This window comes from Pyxicephalus adspersus, chromosome 8 (genome assembly GCF_032062135.1).
Source record: "Pyxicephalus adspersus chromosome 8, UCB_Pads_2.0, whole genome shotgun sequence".
NCBI classification, from domain to species: domain Eukaryota; kingdom Metazoa; phylum Chordata; class Amphibia; order Anura; family Pyxicephalidae; genus Pyxicephalus; species Pyxicephalus adspersus.
Genome location: NC_092865.1, coordinates 29,527,596 through 29,547,700, shown reverse-complemented (window position 1 = coordinate 29,547,700; position 20,105 = coordinate 29,527,596). Strand labels below are relative to the sequence as shown.

Below are 20,105 nucleotides of genomic sequence, written 5' to 3'. Positions count from 1 at the left end.
GTAAAACAGGATTTCAGGGAGCTGCAATATTATTATGTGTGGGGGACACCTAAAGATGTTAGGAAGACTTCTGAAAAGAAACCCACCACTCAAGAGAAGCCTATTTCTAAGCAGTTCATTATCTATTAGGTAGATCATGTTATATCAACAAAGAAAATATGCCACTGAAATGAAAACAAATGAGTAAGGTTGTCGGTGAAGTATAATGTACAATTTTTACTGCAAAACTGAAAAAAATATGAAAGCTTAAATCCAAGAATGACTTCTTACCCAGCAAGGCATTAGAATGACAAAATTCCATCCTCACAACACATTTATTTCAATAGTTCTGTAAGTAGGCCCTTAGCACGAGCATAGTGTTACACAATTGTCATACACAATCACATCCAAAAGAGTTCTAAAATTGCAATTGTAAACATTCTCATATGTTGAAATATTAAACGTTTTGCTAAAATGCTCAAGAGTGGAGCGAAACCGAAAAACTGTGTGGTGAACAAAATCTACTAGTACAGAAATGGGGTTTAATAAAATACTAAGTAGACAAAATGCCTAAGAACATTCATTAAAAAGAAAAACAAGTAACAAAACAGGTGAATTTCTTGCAAAGCAAAATAAGCTTGCTCAAAACCTACATAAAAGAAGAAATGTCACGGGTAAATACATCTTTGTTGACAAAGTAGGAGGTAGCATGGATGCACCAGTAAGTTAGTGAGAAATACAACTGAAATAGAGTGTATTTTCTTACAACAAATAAATTCCAGTACTATTTACATTTTTTTTCAGAAATAGGTTAAACAATCCACCCTCCACTTTTTAGTACAAAAGCCTTGTGTAATAATAATAAAAAAAATTCAACACAGGTATATGTACAGAATAGCACTGATTGCCATAGTCAAATGAACAGTCTTGAACTCTGAAGTATATGGTAATACCTAATGCCCTATACAAACCAAGTTTCAGGTACTGACTGTGATCTTATAGAAAATATATTGTATAAACACAATTAGAATTTTTTATTTTTTTTTTAAATTTAAAGCAGGTGGGTTTCCATGGTTGGAGGCTACTTAGAATTTGACAATGGGTTGAAACTATTTGAAAAGGCTTTGAATTCAAGGGTGGTGTTTAGCTTACAGCATGATGTAGGAAGAGAAGTGTGGACTGTTAGGTCTGTAATAGTTCGGTTTGAGGATGCGGCACATCAGTATCTCTTTGTCCTATAAACAACTGTAGAAAAGGGAAAAAAAAAGTCCTAATATACATCCATGGTAACTGCATTGTCTTGTATAATTGGTTTTATGTGGCAGCTTCAGCTATTAATAAAGAAGGGACATTTGTTTCAGTAATTGAAGGGGGTTTCTTTAAAAGCGGTTCCACTTCAACCATTCCAGCTCCAGTCCGTGGAAGGTTTGCATTGACAATGTGGCGTTGCAGATGCTTTATCCAATCTTCTTGTACAGATAGAGGTCCACGAAAGACTAGCCCACAGAACCTGTATAAAACAAAATATATTGTGTGCTTTAAGTCCTTTACATTATAATTGTGCGATCCAAAGCCTAAAGCTTTGCTCCAGGCAAGATATTTTGTTAGTTTTGGTTACATCAGGCAAGAATATTGTCAACGGGTATTGCCTGTCTCCACTGATAAGATCTATTTTCTCCATCAGGACAAACTAAGCAACCTAGGAATACTGTACAGATCTTTACATACCTGCATCTCAAAACATAAACTTCATCTGCACTGTGTGGCAAAGAGAGCATTTTCTTCTTGCTTCCAGACCGTGATCTTGACTTCTTTTGCCTGCAGTCCACAACTAATAAACAAAATGCAACATTCAGAATGAGAACAATTCTCCACAATATTATCAAACCCACATAAATATATATATACATTATAATAAACATTAAGGTGAGCTAATGATCATACAGGTTTACAATCTGTATCATTCTGCATAGCTGTTTACATTCTAATTTAGGTGTTAAAATCTATCTTCCTTCCAAGTTGATTTCTATCAACAATTGGCTCCACTTCTGTGGTAGCAAGAACAGTTAAACACGTTTAGTATTTAATGCCAGTTCTTATCTTCTCAATAATACCTCTTTTAATGCTATTTTGTGTGTTAACATTTGGAAATTAACCAGCATAAAAGCCACTTTGAAGGGGATATTATTGCAAATTACTTGATAGAAGATATCAAAGCTCTGCTGTAACTCTGTGGAATAATACAGTCATACTCCTTAGTTATGGCACTGTGTTCAGGACTACACTTTCCTGGAGTACCCTACAGTAATTGGTAGTCACGGCTGTCTTAGAAATCCCTGCTTGTTTATAAATAGGGAACCTGGTATTCAATCCTCTTTACCAGAGGACTAGAAACAGTCCCCCATGCCTAAACTCTCCCAAAAGTGAAAGACAATTTTTCCCTTTCCAGCTAAGGCAGGAAGGTGTAACAACTGAAAATATGTGAAATAACCTCATATTATGGGAAAATATTTTCCCCTTTGGGAGACTCCTCAATATATGTTGCAAGAAGTAAAAATTGTGGATTTTCCCTTACTTTTAGTCTGGGTAACAATGGTTACATGAACTAGATGTGGCTCATCCTAATATGGGTTTTATACCCTTTACCATCCTAGCCAAAACAAAACAAAAATCGTTAGCTTTAGATTCACTTTGTTATAAAGAAAGGCAATGTGAAATTCCCCCATCCATTCCTACGAGGATATCAATTACTACCATTGAAACACATGGACATATGTTGTTTGGGTATGAGAATTTTTAAACGCATATTATTTACTAATCTTCTTCCTGGTACATTGGAAAACCAGATCTTTGCAGGCAGCACTGCTGTCTTACAATTAGCAGAGGTTATTAGTTGCAAATTTCCATCTATGTCAGAAGATAATAAAAATATGAAGAAAAAATTGCCAAATACCTGGCATACCTGTTCCAGTTAGGAGACCAGCACTCTTCTTCCGGGAATATGCACGCATATGGTTAGATAGACTAACTGCACTTGTAAAGGTCGTATTGCAGTTTATACAGGTTTTGATCTTTGCTGACATACCTAAAGTTTACAAATATACATAATAATTTAAAACACAAATCTAACCCCCAAAACATCTATAATAGCCTTTTAGATTTATTACCTGTTAATATATACATATTTCCACAATGTAACATTTTCAACTCAGGTCTATATGTAGTGATCAGCTTTAGATTAGTTTACATCCAAGTATATTTTCTGTAAAAATACCGGTCAGTCCTAGTAAATATTGTGTGCCCACAACTTACTGTGAACTTAACTGCTCCTCCATGTAATAGAGATTATAAAGAGAAGCATTGATAGTTCATGTCACTAGGGTTACAATATTGTTTCTCTAAAGATATACTGCAGTGAATGAGAATGCTAAAATGGATTTTTTGCACTCATAAAATCGAAGTACAAGAATGGACACAGTTTCGAAGCCCTTCAGCTTCAGGTTTTTCTGCAGCTTACAAGAAGGTTGTACACTGGCAAACCAAATATACAGACCACGCCCAGGATAATCCATCTTGCTACCAGCATGTCTCTGTTTTGTAACAAATTAGTTTTGACAGTATGATTATAAACTCAGAGAGGTGGTGCATCCATTCCTAAATGAACTCCAACTCCACTTCCTTAGTGTCATTCATTGTCATTCAGTGAATTTTAAAAATTGAGTTTACAGTGAGTTCTGAATTCCCATCTTCTTTGTTTTAATGAATTGATGAATCCAATGAACTTCCATCTTTAGGATATTCCAAAGCAGTCCAACTGAGAGGAGGGCAACATAGACAACAACCCCTACCTGGCTCAAGAAAACAGAGAACTGGGAACAGCTCAAAGAGCCACCTAATGTCCTTATGTCTGAAGCTGGCATCAGCAGAGGATGCATCAGTCCCCTGGCAGAAGATTCACATAAAAGACCAGGCAGCTTTACAATCTGGCAAACAAATGGACAGTGCCAAAAAAACGCAGAAAAAAGGCACAATTGGTAAATTGTGCTTTGACACATTCAATTTAAGCCCATAAGCTAAAATGATGCTCTGCCTGAACTAGATAAAGGCTGAAGCAACTCTTACAAGTTACACCCAGGAGATTTCTCTCAGCCTGAACCACATCCAGGCAGCAGAGGGGAGATATCTTTGTGCTTAACTGAAGACAGAGGTGTGGAAGGACTATACCCTGGATGAGGTAAAAGGTAGAAACTATTTTACTAGGTAAGAAGGAAGCCCTTGGCATCAGCACAACCTTGTCCTTATTTAATACAAAGAGGGCCCTTTACCATTTCCCAGTTCAGATACTCTCTTTGTAGAAGTGATGGCAAGAAGGAATACAAAGAATTTTAAAGGGGAATTCCTGAATCGCAGAGAGAACTGGATAAAGGTCAGAGGAACAAACAGGGAGCTACAAGAAAATCCCTTTGAACAAAGGTCTTTTAAAGGAGCTTGAGGTCTCTGAAATAACATAGCAAGAGCAGAGATCTGGCCTTTGATAATACCGAGAGCTAAACACTGGTCCAATCCCAAAGTGAAATCCTGGGACTAGCACCAAATGAAGTTTGCCTTCCACATGATATTTATAGAGTTTCTCTAACTGACAAAATTAAGATTGGACAACCTTCCAGATGGATTGCCTAGGACTGAGAGAACAGCCAAATCATCTGAAGTTCTGAGATGTTGATCGGGAGACAAGATTTCCACAATGACCAAGTCCCCAGTGCTGACTGACTGCAGGTTCCCTGCAATGACAGGGTGCACAGGACCCCATCCTGGGCGCTAAGCCTGGCATCTGTCATAAGGATTTTCTGAAAAACATGAATAAAGGACTAACTTGGTTCTTGGGAACCTAATGTATTAGTCTGTCCAGAGACTCTACTTGTCATGATGTCAGAATATTGTGTTGCAAAAGTCTGGAGTAACACTGTGCACATTGGACTGTTGTAAAATAGTCCACCATCAAACCCTGGACTTTCATGCCTTGACTAGAATCCTGACATTGACGTGTTCTCCTAAAGAACCTATCTTGCCTGAGCTGTGTCTAAAACTACCGTAGCTCCAGATACTCCAGATGAGGAATTGTCAGAATCCTTAATTAAAGGGATGATCTAAACCACTAAAAGGAGATTGCAAAAATACACTGAGAGCAGAGGAAATAGCTGACGGAGCCTAGGAGGACAACACATACTCTAATATCAGAGAACATCCCAGGCTGCACATACCAACACAATCAAAAGGCATACTGCAGGCAGTCCTGGAGTCCTTAGGAGAGTGTGAGCTAGAAGCACCCAGTTCAGAGGAACTGACACCTCTGTAGGATTTCTAATTTTCTTATTAATTTAAAATTGAAAAAAGGAAAAATTAAAAAAGGCAAATCTTTTGAATAATGAAGCTGCAGAAAAGTCTTTCCAGTGTACTAGCAAATAAATAAATACATGATGGTAATTGGAAGTCTTTTCCAAGATGGCCCATAGTTTTTCTTTCCCCAGTATCCAATTTACTTGTATGCGGTAGTATAACCAGAAGGTGAAAGACTTCCTGTGTCTTTCAATGGAAGGAAAAGAAAGAATGTAAGCGTTCAGTACAGAATTAGATTCCGGTTGACAAAGTGGTAATTAAAATGTTTTACCCACAAGACTGTAAAAAGGCACAGTACTAAATTAGTTTACTGATGAGGGCTGGGAGAAAAGGTGGTAAAACACACAACCAAACAGCTGTTAGACAAAACATTTTATTCAGTGCCTTATGTTTATTACTCTGAATGCGAAACCAATAATGAAAGTTAATGATTTGAAGTTTCTTGCAAAATTCTTTGTGCTAAGCAAATGATCAACAAACCAGATTCAGTGTGTCACAAAAGAAAGCTACGCTAATCTACAGCACTGAGGTTTTTGCAACCAATTTTATCTTTCACAAAACCACTGATTTCTGGTCAAAGGGTATGTTCAGCCAATTGTTTTTCTCCTAGGTTTAAAGGCAACAAAGAAAACCCTGGTTGGGTTTTTTTTTTTTTTTTTTACTATTGTCCAATACACCATTAAATATGCCCCTTTACTTCCTTTCTGCTGTTTTTTTTCCATATCAGGGTAAGGAGATATCTGTACTGATGCAGATTTTCCCTCACTTCCCATCTGGTGGAACCTTCGTAAGCAGGCGAGAGAGTGAAGGGAAACCTCTCTAACTGACCTCTGCATTACAGTAAAAAAGGCAGTTTACCCATAACATAAAGAAAAGGAAAAAAGAAAGAGCAAAAGTGATTTTTGGGCAAATTTTGTATTGATAAATACTGAATATACATCAAACATAAAGAAGCACAATACCATTGAGAGTACATAAGATATAAGTCTCAGCTCCAGGACAAACTCTGTGGAGCTTACTTGATACTTAGTAGTATAAGGGATATAATAGTCCATATAACCATAAGGAATACCATACTGGACAGCGTTTGAGGAGAAATATCGAGTCTCAGAGCCCAACATGTTTCGCCCTACTCCGCTTCTTCAGGGGATATTGCGATCTATTGAGCAACTTATAAGGAATAAGCGGTAAGGAGTAGATGACAAGGTGGAAAAGGTATCAAGAGTACTTAACGACTATTTGAGGACAGTTTTAAATTCTGACCCGTGGGAAATGTTCATATTAGTTGACTTGGTGCTGAAGTATATGCCAGTACATTGTTGGTCATGCCATTTGGATTCTTGCTTAAGGATTTGAAGAAGGCATTCAGAGTGTCAGCATCACTCTGGCTGCAATGATGCTGACACTATTTATCAATACAAATATGCCCAAAAAACCCTTCTGCTCTTTCTTTTTTCCCTTTCCTTTATACTAATACTAAGGGGCTGGCAATCACATTTCTATTTTGATAACTGTAGTACTGGATGATCTGGTTCCTCTCTGTCCCCCTTCAAATGTATTGCCCATACCATACATTTGATAACTTTTCCATCAAGGTTCAATTATTTTAATGAACTAGATTTCCTCAAAACAAACTTCTGTAACCTTGAAATTGTATGCAGAAAAAAGTTGGGCCTTTGAAGAGTGAGATACTTCTCGTTTTATCAATTCCAATTGGGTATCCACCGCTGATGGGTGTTCCTGCTTGTTCCTGCTAGTGGCCAAGGCAGAAAGAGTATAGGTGATGTTTGTTGGCTTACTATCCAGACCTTTATGCTCCACAGGGAGCGTATTTTAGCATTTGATTTTAAAAATTGTTTTTGAATTTACTACATTTGCTTTTTCTTTTATGTTGAGCAGCATATCTGCCTTTTATTCACTACTAGTATTCTCACATTCTGTTGACACTGCTGACAACTGTATTAGGTCAGAGAACATTTTCATATTTTCTCATTTGGATTGTTAAAATGGTATACCACTGCTAGACAGATTTATGTCATTCTATGTCTTGGGGGAAATAAAAGATGAGAGAAAATCGCTGCAATAGTCATAAAGGATAATAATTTAATGTAATATTAGTTATATTTCAAGTTATGGTTCACACAACATTTGACTTTCTGTCTTAAAGGGTTTTAATCAACCCTAAACTCCCTAAATGCTGATTTTATTACTTTAGCTACAACATCATATAAGCTCAGGGTCATTATGATGTACATATATTGTACAAGTAGTAAATGATTTAAATGGGTATTCTAGATCTTGGTAAAATAATAAAGTCTTCTTACCTGGATGCAAGGCAAAATCAAAGTTCTTCTGCGAACTGCACATCAATGAACAATCTTCATTTAAAGAATGAAGGCATTTTTGTGTCATCCTCTTTCTTGCAGTTTGATTGACCTTTTGAGAAGATTCTGAGTTTTTATTTTCACCTGATTTTTTTACTTTAACAAATTCAGGGAACAAAAATGTTTTATCCCCAGGTTGACAAGTTTCATCACATTCATTTGGGCACAGCCCTTCCTCAAATACCTGCTCAGATCCAGCATCATTTTGTAAGCCATTGCAGTGTTCTTCGGTAGATGCAGCATTGGTTTTAGAGGAGTCATTTCTGGAAGGCCTGTGTGCTGAGAAGGTTCTGTGAGCTGGTCTTTGAAATGGGCGCCTATTGTTAAGAATCTTTAGGAGTTGTTCATACTTTTCTTCACATTGCAGCATTTCATTCAGAACACATATGGGTGATTTGTGTGCATCCCATTTATTTTTTCCAAGTCTTTTCAGGTGACCTCGAACATGGTTTGATAATCCAATTTTCGTATCAAACCAGCCTCCACACAGTGCACACGTGTGCTCAGAAGGGCTCTCCGACTTCTCGATTACTATTGGCATAAAGAGAAAAATGTCAGATTTTGAGCACTTATCTTTATACAATACTGACAAAAAATGGTTAAAGATGAACTCCAGGATCTGCCAAAAAAAAGTTCCTTTCAGTGGGGCTACCCCAGCACTGCAAGAGAAAAATGATGGTTTATGTCTAGGGGATGTAAAGGGCACATTTACCTATCTTACCTCTTGTTTTCTCAGTGCTACTTACATCTGTTTCCAGACTGAGGGAAGGCTGTCAGCATCGTCTATGTAGGGCTATTGTTTCTGCATTGTAAGGGAAGTATTACTGGATTTTCATGGAGGATGGTTTGGAGTAACGATTGCATGGAGAGGGCGGAAGTAATCATTCTCTTAACAAATGTCTACTTATAAATGAGTATATAAACCACATGTGTAGTGTGAGTCCCAAAAAATGTTTTGGCAGATCCTGCAGTTAGACTCCAAGTTCAATCCCCGATCAAATCTGAAACCATAAAAATTAGCTTCACATTTTCACTGGCATAGACTGTCCAAAACTGGGTAGAGTTTACAGTCTGTCAGCTGAAGCCTGAACTTCCACCCCCTGCACAATTCTCCTTAAAGCGTACCTAAACTCTGATATTTCACTTTACATAAAAGGGTAGAAAACCCCTTTTATGTAAGGTAAAATTTTGGTTGTGTTTTTTTAATGGCAAAAAAAAAGGGGGGGGGGGGGTGTAGCATCAAGAGTGAATGGAAGCGTAAAGCCTCCCCGGGTACCTACATCACGCATCACAGGAAGCTCTTGGCTGCTCCTTTCGCCAAAAGGATGTGCAGTGAGATTGGCAAGTTTTTTTTTCTCCATCTACTTAAACCGATCTCGCGCCTGCGCCGGGTGACGCAGGAAAAAGAACCCAGAAGAACAGAAAGAAAATCGTGGCGCCTAGCGCGCCGGCCCAAAGACGGATATTGGGACAACACGGGACCCGATGGAAAAAATCTCGGACTGATCGACTGCTCTGCAAGATTGAAGGTAAGTGTATTTTTTTGGGTTTACTTCCTTTTCAAGACTAAATGAAGGAATGTTAACTAGAATGCAGTGAGGCCTCTTGTTTATGGGTGAAACATTGCAGGTATAGTGAGTGGATCCTGAGGGGGCAGACGGGCGGGGTGAAGTATTGCCTAAATTTCACATTTAGATAATAAAAAATTGGAAACCTCACTAGTGATGAGAATGTATAAATACCTGTGACATGGCAGAGACATTTTGAGGTCAGAAAACTTCCTAGAGTCTAGTCAACATTTAATGCCAAAAGCAAGCTTTACTCCAATAAAAAAATCATAATCAAAAAAAAAAAAAAATTAAAAGTGTGAGCTAACAAGACAAATATGAGATACCTAAATAAAATAAAAATAAAAGCGCCATTCTGCTCAGTAGGATAGAACGAGTGGACAGCGCCCTGCTGCTCTTTTCTACCTTCACTTACAGTGACGTCATTCGTCTTCTGACATTCATAGATCAGCCAGGACGGATTCATGAACGATGTCAGATGGCCTCTGTAAACGTCAGATTCTCGTCTGAAACGAGCCCTGCGGCTCATATCAGCTGAGAATCATCTGACGTGTGTACATAGCCTACGTTTTATTGAAGACATCTTCTGCATGGGTGGAGTTTTATTTTAGCACATCATATTCATATACTTCTTCTTATTTATAATAAATAGGGCACACCTGGGGCAATATCACAATATTACCTAAAAATTAGTTAAAAGTCCAATGAGCACAACAATAGGAATAAATACATAATAGCAGGTTCAAGCCCTTAAATCCTTTTTAGACCTGTGTAAATGCTTCTCAAATGTATTAGTCAACTTTTACATAGTTATGCTCTAATTAAACTTTATGAAAAGATATAAAATATCTATAAAAAAAAAAAAAAAAGATATTAAAAATATATTAAAAAAAAAAGGGAACCCACCTTTCCTTACACGCTTAGTAGGCGTTCCTGTCCTCCTAAAGTGCTGCATTTTATCACTTGTGGCAATCTGCTCTGGGGACACCACATGGCGAGCTTCGTAAGTTAATCCGGCTCTGTGTAAATGTCCACGAACATGATTCGATAATCCAACACCTGTTTCAAAAGTAGCAGGACAGTATGGGCAAGACTTTTTTTCAAGAGCTAAATCACTCCAGTGGAATAAAGAACTATGCCCTGGTAATGCAGATTCTGCATTCTCCATGTCGGCATCACATATTTCATGCATGTAACCATCTCCCTCACCATCTTCGTAATACTCAAAGTAAAACCCATCACTATTACTGTAATGTAAACCATTGTCTTCACTGAGCTGATGTTCTGTTGTTTGGTCTTTAAAAATTGGGTAAACTGCTTTTTTTGTTGGACTATTATATGCATCCTCTGGTGATTCTGTGTTGTAACTGCAAAGCTCATTATTGTCCCATGAATCATAGTCGTCCTTTTTATCAGACGAGTCAAGTTTTTTTAGTACAACATAAGTCATTTTTTGAAGGAAGTCAGGGTAACTATCCATATCTTCTTCCGTGACTGGCGTTTCAAGGTCTGATCTCCGCACCCTTTTAACTGCTACCCTGTCTTTGAAGCCAACTAGTCTACCTGGGTGTCGGTTATGAGGATCCATAATTAAGCATTCTTCCTGAAGATCAGGTGAACTGGAAAGCTGATGTGAAGAATTACCCTCTTCCTTCTTTAAGTTCAGTGGGAAAATGTGTGATTTTTTTAAGGGTTTGTAGCCATCCCACTTTTGATTGTATATATAGGTATGATTCATCCTTGAATGCTTTTTAGTTTTATAGTACCTCTTTTTTTGGTCATTGCTAGTGAAAAGCAGAGATTTATTTGGGGATATTGAAGGACCACTGACAACAGACTGAGCAGCACTTTTTCGAGCTTTCTGTATCTTGTGTTTTCTATACAACTTTGTAAAACTGTTACTTTGACCAATGGACCCATACGGTCTCTTCGCATCCTGCTTTAAGACAGAATTCTTTGGAAAAGAAGGGGGGTTTGCAAACTCTTTATTCTCAGATTCAAGTTCATTATCTGAAAATGGTTCTTGTTTAATAACAATGGGACCATTAAACTGGTCCAAGGAAGATGATGGATGTACATATTCCATGTGCTTTTTTAAAATATAGCGGGTTGGTGCAGTAAATGGACATATCTTACAGTTAAAAGGTGTGGGCTTTTTAGAAGAAAGAAAATATGAATTTTTTAAGGTCTTTTTCTGATACTTCCTTTGGGGTAGATCAGAAGTTAAAACGGAACATTTTACCACAGCTCCATGAGCAATACCTCTATGACACTCCAATTCATTTTCAGTAACAGCCATAAAGTTGCACTCCTCACAGCAGTAATATCGCTTGTCTTTCTCATGGGTTTTGGCATGCTGCACAAAAGTCTTTGGGCAGTTGGTTCCAAACACACACTGTGGGCACTGCAGACGGGCACTTCTGCCTTCATCTTGGAGCTCTTTCAGTTCACGAATCTCCTCCATCAGTTTCTGCCGTCGTTCCTGATGAATAATCATATGTTTAAGAAGTGAATTTCGGTCTCTAAAAGTTCTCCCACACTCCCTACAAGCATATGGCCGTGGAACATTAAGGTGTCGAAAGTGATTATTCCCATCTAAGTGATACATCATGTGTCTATGAAGGTGTTTCTTCTCCCTAAAATTCACATTGCACTTTGTGCAAGGGTAAAAGGATGGCTCTTGATCACTAGTGCATGTTGGTGGTGACTGTGACTCACAACTTTGTATGTCACTGGAAAAAAATGGATCTACATGAACTGGTGAAGTCTCCCCGGAATAGTCACAAACAGGGCTATACACATAATGATTGAATGCCTCTATAGCTTCTTTTGGAAGATGTTCTTCTGTGTCATCAAGAGAAGATTCAGACTTGATCTTTATTAATTCATACTTGTGCGGAGCTATCACTTGCTCTTCATCACTGTTTTCCATTATATGTATGTTTAATAGCTTTGACTTCTTCGACATATTTACATCACTATAAGCATCTTCCGAATAGCAACGAGTTATTTTACTACCATCCATTTTTCGCTTACGCTTTTTCTGTACCCTTACAACACAGTTCTTTTCCGTCTCCTCTGTTTTTTCATTATTTACCGAGTCCCTGTCGGTATTGAAATTAGCATTGTTTGCTTCCACAGAATCAACGCCACTAGAGCAACTTTGCATCTGATTTTGCATCTCATTCACAGAAAAAGTTTTCATATCTCCATATTCATCTATCAGCCCTACTAATGTGCTATCTGATGTTACGCTATCCCCATTAGATGTTTCACAACCAATTAAAGAGGAGGTAGGATGTTTAAGGTTGGAATGGGTTTCTTTCTTGGCATGTGCTACATCAGGTAGCAAGAATAAAACTTGCTGACTTGACATCTGTACAGAGTTCTTTGTAGGTTGAAGATCATAAACCACCTTTGAAGATGAACACAAATTTGTTTGCAGATCTACAGGGTGGTCTGTGGAAAAGGAAATACTGTCTGTATTCAGGATGGAAGTTTTATTTGAGGTGTATGAAACTGGCCCATTAATTGTTTCTTTAGGCAAGACCGGATTTTCACTAGAGACAGTAGTAGCACCTTCTTGTACTAATTGAGAACCCTGAACTTTGCTTAAGGCTTTCTCGGACCTGTCCCTTGATAGTTCTTCAGGCACAGTCAATGAACTAATTTTCTTAACAGGGGATTCACAGGCTTGTACTTTCGTATATACATTTTCCTCAAGAGAGTTGAAATTGGTGTCCTCTTTGAGGTGTTCATTAGCATCAGTACTTTCAGCACTTATTTGGGACTCCTCCATACTGTTTTCTTCCCATTAAACAATCTCTAAAATAGAGAGAAAAGGCTGAAGTATATTTAATATCTCAAAACAAACCAAGCCAAAACATATTTGCAATAATAGTGATAAAGCAAAAATTGTTAACTAAGAAACTTGCAATCACCCTTTTCAGTATTTAAAAACAATGTCCCCTATGCGTGTATCAGTTCTGGCAACAGCATAGTGCAAGTCAGGTGTCAAATCTGATTCTGAGCTCTCAATAGGACTCACAGTAGATTATACCTATTTAATGGATTCAGTGCAAACAGGCACTAAGGATAATCAATGCTGTAAGGAGCCAGGACATGTAAGCAAGTCAACTTAAAACTGTTTTCATAAACTATTTACCTATAGCACCATAAACTGATTTTCCAGAAAGGTAGAAAACTACTAATACTAATAATTCATTAAAGCCCAACTACAATAAAACCCTATTTTGTTCTGGAAAGAATAGTAAATTGCTAGAACGTTAGATTGTGAGGTTCACTGAGGGGCAGTTAGTGACATAACTATAAACTTTTCAAGGTGCGGTTTATTATGTTATCGCTATAGAAATACACAAAAATAATAAAAATAATTATTATAACCCCCATCTGGTTTCTTTAGCCATTGGCCTCCCTCCACAAATAACATGGGGTTTGCCATAAGATGTACTACTACAAGCATCCTTTAACAGATGAAGTCACTGTAAAAAGTGTGTGCTTTCTCTCCTGCCGGGCCCACGAACACAAATAAAAGTATTTCCTCTTTTATTTTGCACCCCACGCAGCGTGTTGTGTTTCATTCCACATTGTTTTGTAGTAATGCGGAGGTCAGTTGAAAGACCCACCAAGTGCTTTGGGTGCTAGAGAAGAGATCTATAAAATGAAGTCTGTCTAGTACTACACACCCTTTTACTTCTGCTTACCTCTTTGCTATTGATGACAGACCTTCAGTTGAAGCAGAATCTGTGGTGACCATGCATGATAACACTGGGCAGGTAAAGGCTTTTTTGTTTTTTAGAAAAAAAGTTGTGTAAACCCCCTATGCTAATTGAGCAATGAAGAATACTCATGCTGTTTAGGTGTGTTTTTACATTCATCCTACAAGCTTATTTAGGTGCCCATGTAGGGAAATGTGACTGGTTCTCTTAAAAGTCCACTCCCAACTAAGAGATATAAGTACAAATCACAGGATTCCCCTGCAGCCCCTTTCTCTATCTTGGCCACCATAAAATACCCAGTAGGTTCAGGTATGGCAGAGCATGTAACCTTTTCCTCCGATACATCCAGTGTGACCCTGTTGGAAAAAATTTCCATTACCTCCTTTATTACAAACCCTCCCAGCACAATGACAGATATTCTCTTTGCCCTACTAAAGTAATTAAATACTAAAACGTATGAAAAAAGTAGGTATTAGTAGCTATTTACTAATTTAGCAATGAGCTGTGTTATAGCAATGAGCAGAGCAGCAGGAGATAGAACACAACCTCTCCTAAATCACAGGTTAGGTATGTATTAAAGGATGTATAATAATGAGTACATGCATACATGTTATTAAAATGTAGGTAAAGGGGAAAACTAGGAAGGTTGAATCTGGGGTGTGCAACTTGCCATTTAGCTAATGGATCAGTTTTGCATTGTTTTTGGTATTTTACCACACATCTGCATGGCAAATGAAACACCTTATTCAGAAACACAGAAGATCTGCAACTGCTGATCTTTGGGAAATGCTGGTTAACCATCATTCTTTTCCAATGATCAAGAGAGAGCTGGACTAAGAAATGACACAATTTGCAACAAGTTTATTACAACAATATATTTGAGTCATGAATTCCTCCCTTAGCTAATCTGCGCACCTAATTAGGAAGTTGTCAGGGACAGGTTTTATTGTTTTTAAGTATCTGTTTAGTGTGAAATCTGTGTTATCTTTAGTGATAAATCAGTCTCAGAGCTTTGAAACTACCCCACATAGATGCCCAGGATTCCAGGAGTAGTGATCTCAAATGTACTGTAAATATGTCAAAAAGACTTTACTAAAACAGAAGCAGTCTTAATTGATTAACTGTGCCTGTAATTTGCTTGATAAATGTCCAACTATTTATTGGTGGACAATTTTGTAACAATGCGCTCAGTGTGTGGCCAATATCATACTTCAACTGAAGAGGAGCAGAGTGATTCAAATTGTACCAGTGCCCCCTCTAGTGGCTTATCTACAAAACATTATATTCAACATGACAAAAATTTTGAAAACAAACCTGGTCTAAATGATCAGTCTACCTGCAACCAGCTTCAGTATTACCCCAAGAAATGTGTTTAAGCTGAGTGGGAAAAAGCTGTGGGCAGGTGCTGGACCTTGTATTGTGACTTTTCTGTAACCATCCGGTAACAGCCGAGAGGTTACTGAAATGTGTGCGCCCGGCTAAAAGGGGTCAGAGAGAACACTGAGCTTGCAGCATAAATGAAAGCTCCATGTTTTGGGTACATTTAGAATAAAAAAAAATAAAAAACTCTGTTGAGGAAAAGTTAGTTTACTTACCTTTTCCACAGGCTTTCTCCCCCAATGACCAGAATTGGAAATAAATGTTATTGTTCCAGTGAGGTCTGAATGTAGAGTACTTCAATTGCTGCTACTGCACCTAGCATTGTGATGCAGCAATTTATCAGGAGATTTGGATCACTTACCATTTCACAGTATGTCATCGGCAGAAGGATGTTATCACTTCATATACAACAGAAACTGAAGGACCCCCCGTGTATGCTGCATTTCAGTTAGGGGTGGGGTACAGAGTACTTACAAAGTGGATCTTGCACAAAGTGAAAGAAAAAAAAAAAACTCACATTGACCTCCAACCTGCAGGCACCATGGAGCAATTCATCCTATTTTCATTTTTTTTTCATCTGTAAATAGTTCTGTACTACAAATGCACAAAAAGAGGGACGAGAGCAGAAGACAAAGATTCACCCTGAAATGACTCACTGGAATTTGTAAATTGTTTCGTAGTGTCTGCAGCTATAGAGAATTGTTGGGGTAGGTGATAGCACAGGACACACATTATGTCATGCCAGCATCATGAAACCACATATTGAGGTCCTGAAGTTGTTAGTTGGATTGTACTGCGGATCTGGGAACTACCAGACGGAGAGCTGGTAAATAAAGGGTTAACACGCACCAGATTTCCCTTAATTTCCTGTCCTAAAGCTACTACAAAAAATCTTCAATGTGAACAAAATTTCATCCTAGAGAGTTGTCCCTGGAACATGTTTTCCCACTGGAGGATTTTCCATAACCTAACGATCAAATGACAACTCATAATTGTGGATTTTCTTCATTGTTAGTGACAGTGGTCACCAGGACATGTAAAGGGGGGGAAACTCCTCAGCGGGGACACAGAAAGCAATAAAAACTTGACATTTTTTTCCAAGCTAATAGGTAACTTTTAAACAAAATGAAATAAAAACATGCATCCTAATATGGTATCAGTTAGATCAAAATACATTTTAAAATAACAGATCTAGCCAACGCAAACCGTTGGCTCATCCCATTTACATTAGGTTTTCTGCAACGGGCCTAAATATTTTCAAGAGTAATTTGTAGTAAAAATGTCAATAAAAACATTCAGGGAATAGGTTTATTCTAGCCGTACTGAAACATACTCGGCATACATCCGAAAAGTCACCCTAAAAATTCTGAGACTTCCATTTACTAGAGCATATTTGCACAATGCAAGAAAAAGGTAAAGTTTTAACACCCCAAAATGGTGCTAAACAAGTATCTAGCAGAGGCTGACAGAGAAGGGTTCACATTAGAATAAAGTTTAGGACAGCAAAGGTAAAAAGGGTTACAGGAAAGTAAGTTCTTTGGGCAAAAACAGAAAAGAAAAATTGCAAATTCTGTAAAATGAAACTATCAAGTCTATGTTGCCACTGATTACAAACCAGAGGTAGACAAATGTATACTCACTCCATTTGAGATTATATATTAGCGTTTCTCAACAGGAAGCAATGTTGCTAACGAAGTGGTAAATTCAGTGTTAATGAGTGGCTTCACTGTTACCACCTCAGAGGTAAAACCTTACATGCTTCATCCATCTGCTCTAGTGTTAGAGGTTTCACCAAAGAACAGACGCTCCCCATTTAAAACAAGTTTACTGGGGCCCCCGAACAGCAGGGTGACAAACTATAGTAATACTGAGTTATCTTGGAAAACACAATTCTGCATAGCTACTGATAACAATATATTTAGGATTATTTTTGCTGTAAAGCCTAAATATGTTACAATTACTAGTATTTTCCCTCAAATTACTCAGGTTTATGATAGAAGAGCTGGTTTGATTTTTTTTGTGATGCTGTTAACAATATGGTTTGTCAGTACAGTCTTTCTTTGGAAGAATTTTGTAAATACGTGGATAAAGATTATTTTTATATTTTTCCTCAATAACCTTTCCTCAACCATGATCTAATCACGTTTCAAACAGAATAGCTTTCCAAAAACATGCAAGATTCTAGATATTTACAGTCTGAATTATTAGTTTTAAAGATTATTATTGCAACTGACAGCTTCAGTACAGTTAAGACTAAGAGTTAAAATAAAGAAATGGAGAAGAAACTACAGCAATATTGTCTAAAGAAAATCAGATTTTGCTCATGAGTTCACACAGGGAAATATTACAATCTCCTTGCACCAAATAGAAATTATTCTACACCATTCACTGCTTTGCAATTTTGATGAAAAATCTAAATTTATTCACTTGAATTGACACTTGTATGGCACTTGTATGGTCAGTGCAAACTGAGTGAAAGCTCAGTTTACCAGCATTTCTAAAAGGAGAAACCCTAAAATCTAAAACTAATCTAGAATCTCTAGAACTAAAAAATCTAGAACTAATCAACCAGTTTCCTAGACAAACATCCTGTGTCTGTTGGCAAACTAGAGAAGCTTTAAACAAGTCACTTGTAGCCTGCAAGGAAACGGAGCTTCAAAAGAAAGAGGAAGCAGCCACAACTACCAACCAAAGTGCAAGTCTGGGATGGGTGCCAAAGATATCACAGGTAGGAAAGCTTCCAGTGACTCAGCCCCCCTTTAACAGCACAGGAACCAGGAGTCACAAACAGCTGTTTTCTAAAGAAGTATTTTCCCAATGACAGACTTTTCCATGTGTGCTCCTTTTAAAAGACCCCAGATAGGGAAAGATTTATTGGTTGCACCAGCTTACCCTTAGCAAATGGGAGACACCAGGGAGAAGGCAGCGATGACAGACATACATGGACTGTGGCTTGGGATCTGGAAAAGTACTTGCATAGAAGGCACAGGGAAGAAGTCTGAAAGCACACAGGACCCTCATGGGCTAGGTCCCAGGTTTGAATCTCAGCCAGGACACCACTTGCAAGGAGTTTGTATGTTCTCCCCGTATTTGCAAGGGTTTCCTGCTAAGATAATGCTAGAATGAAGTATGCAGTTTATCTACATCTTAAACGCAAAAATTAAGTATTTAGAAAAAGCAACAAAAAGGTCAAAACAACAAAGGTCAAACGCTTCCTAAAATGTGACAAATTACTTATCGCCCCAAGCAATGCTACTGCACAAGATTTTCTAAATCAGTATTTTTGCAAACTATCAGCACTTGATATAACACCCCTGTACTCTCTATCATGAGGTTACCACAAAAGAAACAAGGTGATAATTGCATATTAGCATAATTATTCTATAATTCTTTTAAAGGAAGCAGTTAGGACCACTTCAGCATTAGCTTAACCTCTTAAGAGGAGTGTCCACTTTACTGAAGGCTGCAAAAACTAGATATTTACTAACACCAGATATATTTATGCCTCAGCAGAAATTTACAACACTAACAGGTTGTCATCCATACAGTACAAGCAATGTTAGTGTAAACTTGTAGGGATAGAAACTATTGTGGGTATGAAATCCTTTGCTTTAAGGTGCACACCTTGGTAAATTGAACAAAGCCAATCTGCATGCAAGGGAGCGAATTGTTTTTAGTGAGTCAGATGCCTCAGACTTCTGGTAAAGCAAGCAGTAAATAATAGAATTGTGGAGTACTGAAAATGCACATGCTACATAATGAGCAGAACTGCAATCCTAAAAAGTATAAATGCATTATGTTATCCATCAAAGTTTGACTTCTCTGAACTTTAGGAATAAGGCTAAGTATACACATGTCAGATGATTCTCTGGTGAATCATCTTATTTTTCTGATGGGAATCTGGCATGTGTACAGGGCTCGCTGTCCGTTCTGGCAGATCTATGGACATTGAATGAGGTAAGATTATAATGTAAGTAAAGGGGAGAGAGAACAGCGGGGTGCTACTCCGTCGTTCTCCCTGTTACACAGAGCAGAACAGCACTTTATGTACAGCGCTCATTCATGCATTGTGCAGTCTTTTGTCGTTGGAAAGGATCTTGAAAGATCCTTTCCAATGACAATTATTGAATGTGTGTACCCAGCCTAAGGCATAGTTTCATCTGCTCCCTTTCACCATCCAATGTGTGGTAGTTGCCAACAGGGTTCTTTTATTGGACAGGGGATGGCAGGTCCTGGTCTTGGATCCAGATATGCCAAGCCCTCATCACTATCAATTCATCTTAAAAAATACATAATGTAATTTTACATTTTAAGTAATACAAATATGTAGTGTTCCTTTATAGCCTAAAATACATCATAAAATTATAAACTATCCATGGTATTTTCGCAGGAAAAAAAGGTTTTGAAAAACGAACATTTGTACTGAAGCCAAAACATTAGTATGCATTTTTTTTTATCACAACTATCTTACCAAATCAATACATTTTTGCAGTTGCAAATGACTAGCAGTTTCCTCTAGCTGTGATTCAACGCTCATTAAATCTGCTAACAAGTTTCTGCTTATTACTGCTCAAATTTAAAGTTACATTTACCAGTGGAGATACATCCGTATAGTGTACATTTCGATTACTACCAAATTACGCTATTCTTTATTATAA

At 37.7% G+C, this 20,105-nt stretch overlaps 1 protein-coding gene across 7 annotated transcripts in view; it reads right to left on the bottom strand.

The window, feature by feature from the left end:
- Positions 1-295: 295 nt before the first annotated feature.
- The window catches only part of ZNF644 (zinc finger protein 644), a 37,608-nt gene continuing 17,798 nt past the window's right edge, over positions 296-20,105 (bottom strand). For 2 of the 7 annotated variants that reach the window (XM_072419902.1, XM_072419903.1), the window contains exons 3-7: positions 10,235-13,153; positions 7,701-8,291; positions 2,933-3,064; positions 1,708-1,810; positions 296-1,489 (exon numbers count right to left, since the gene is read on the bottom strand). In XM_072419902.1, the coding sequence (XP_072276003.1) occupies positions 1,294-1,489; positions 1,708-1,810; positions 2,933-3,064; positions 7,701-8,291; positions 10,235-13,127 (3,915 nt within the window). In that variant the 5' untranslated portion in view covers positions 13,128-13,153 and the 3' untranslated portion in view covers positions 296-1,293. Of the gene's footprint in view, positions 1,490-1,707; positions 1,811-2,932; positions 3,065-7,700; positions 8,292-10,234; positions 19,220-20,105 lie in introns of those variants that run through there. The other 5 variants (XM_072419901.1, XM_072419899.1, XM_072419900.1 and 2 more) reach the window with 5 other exon arrangements.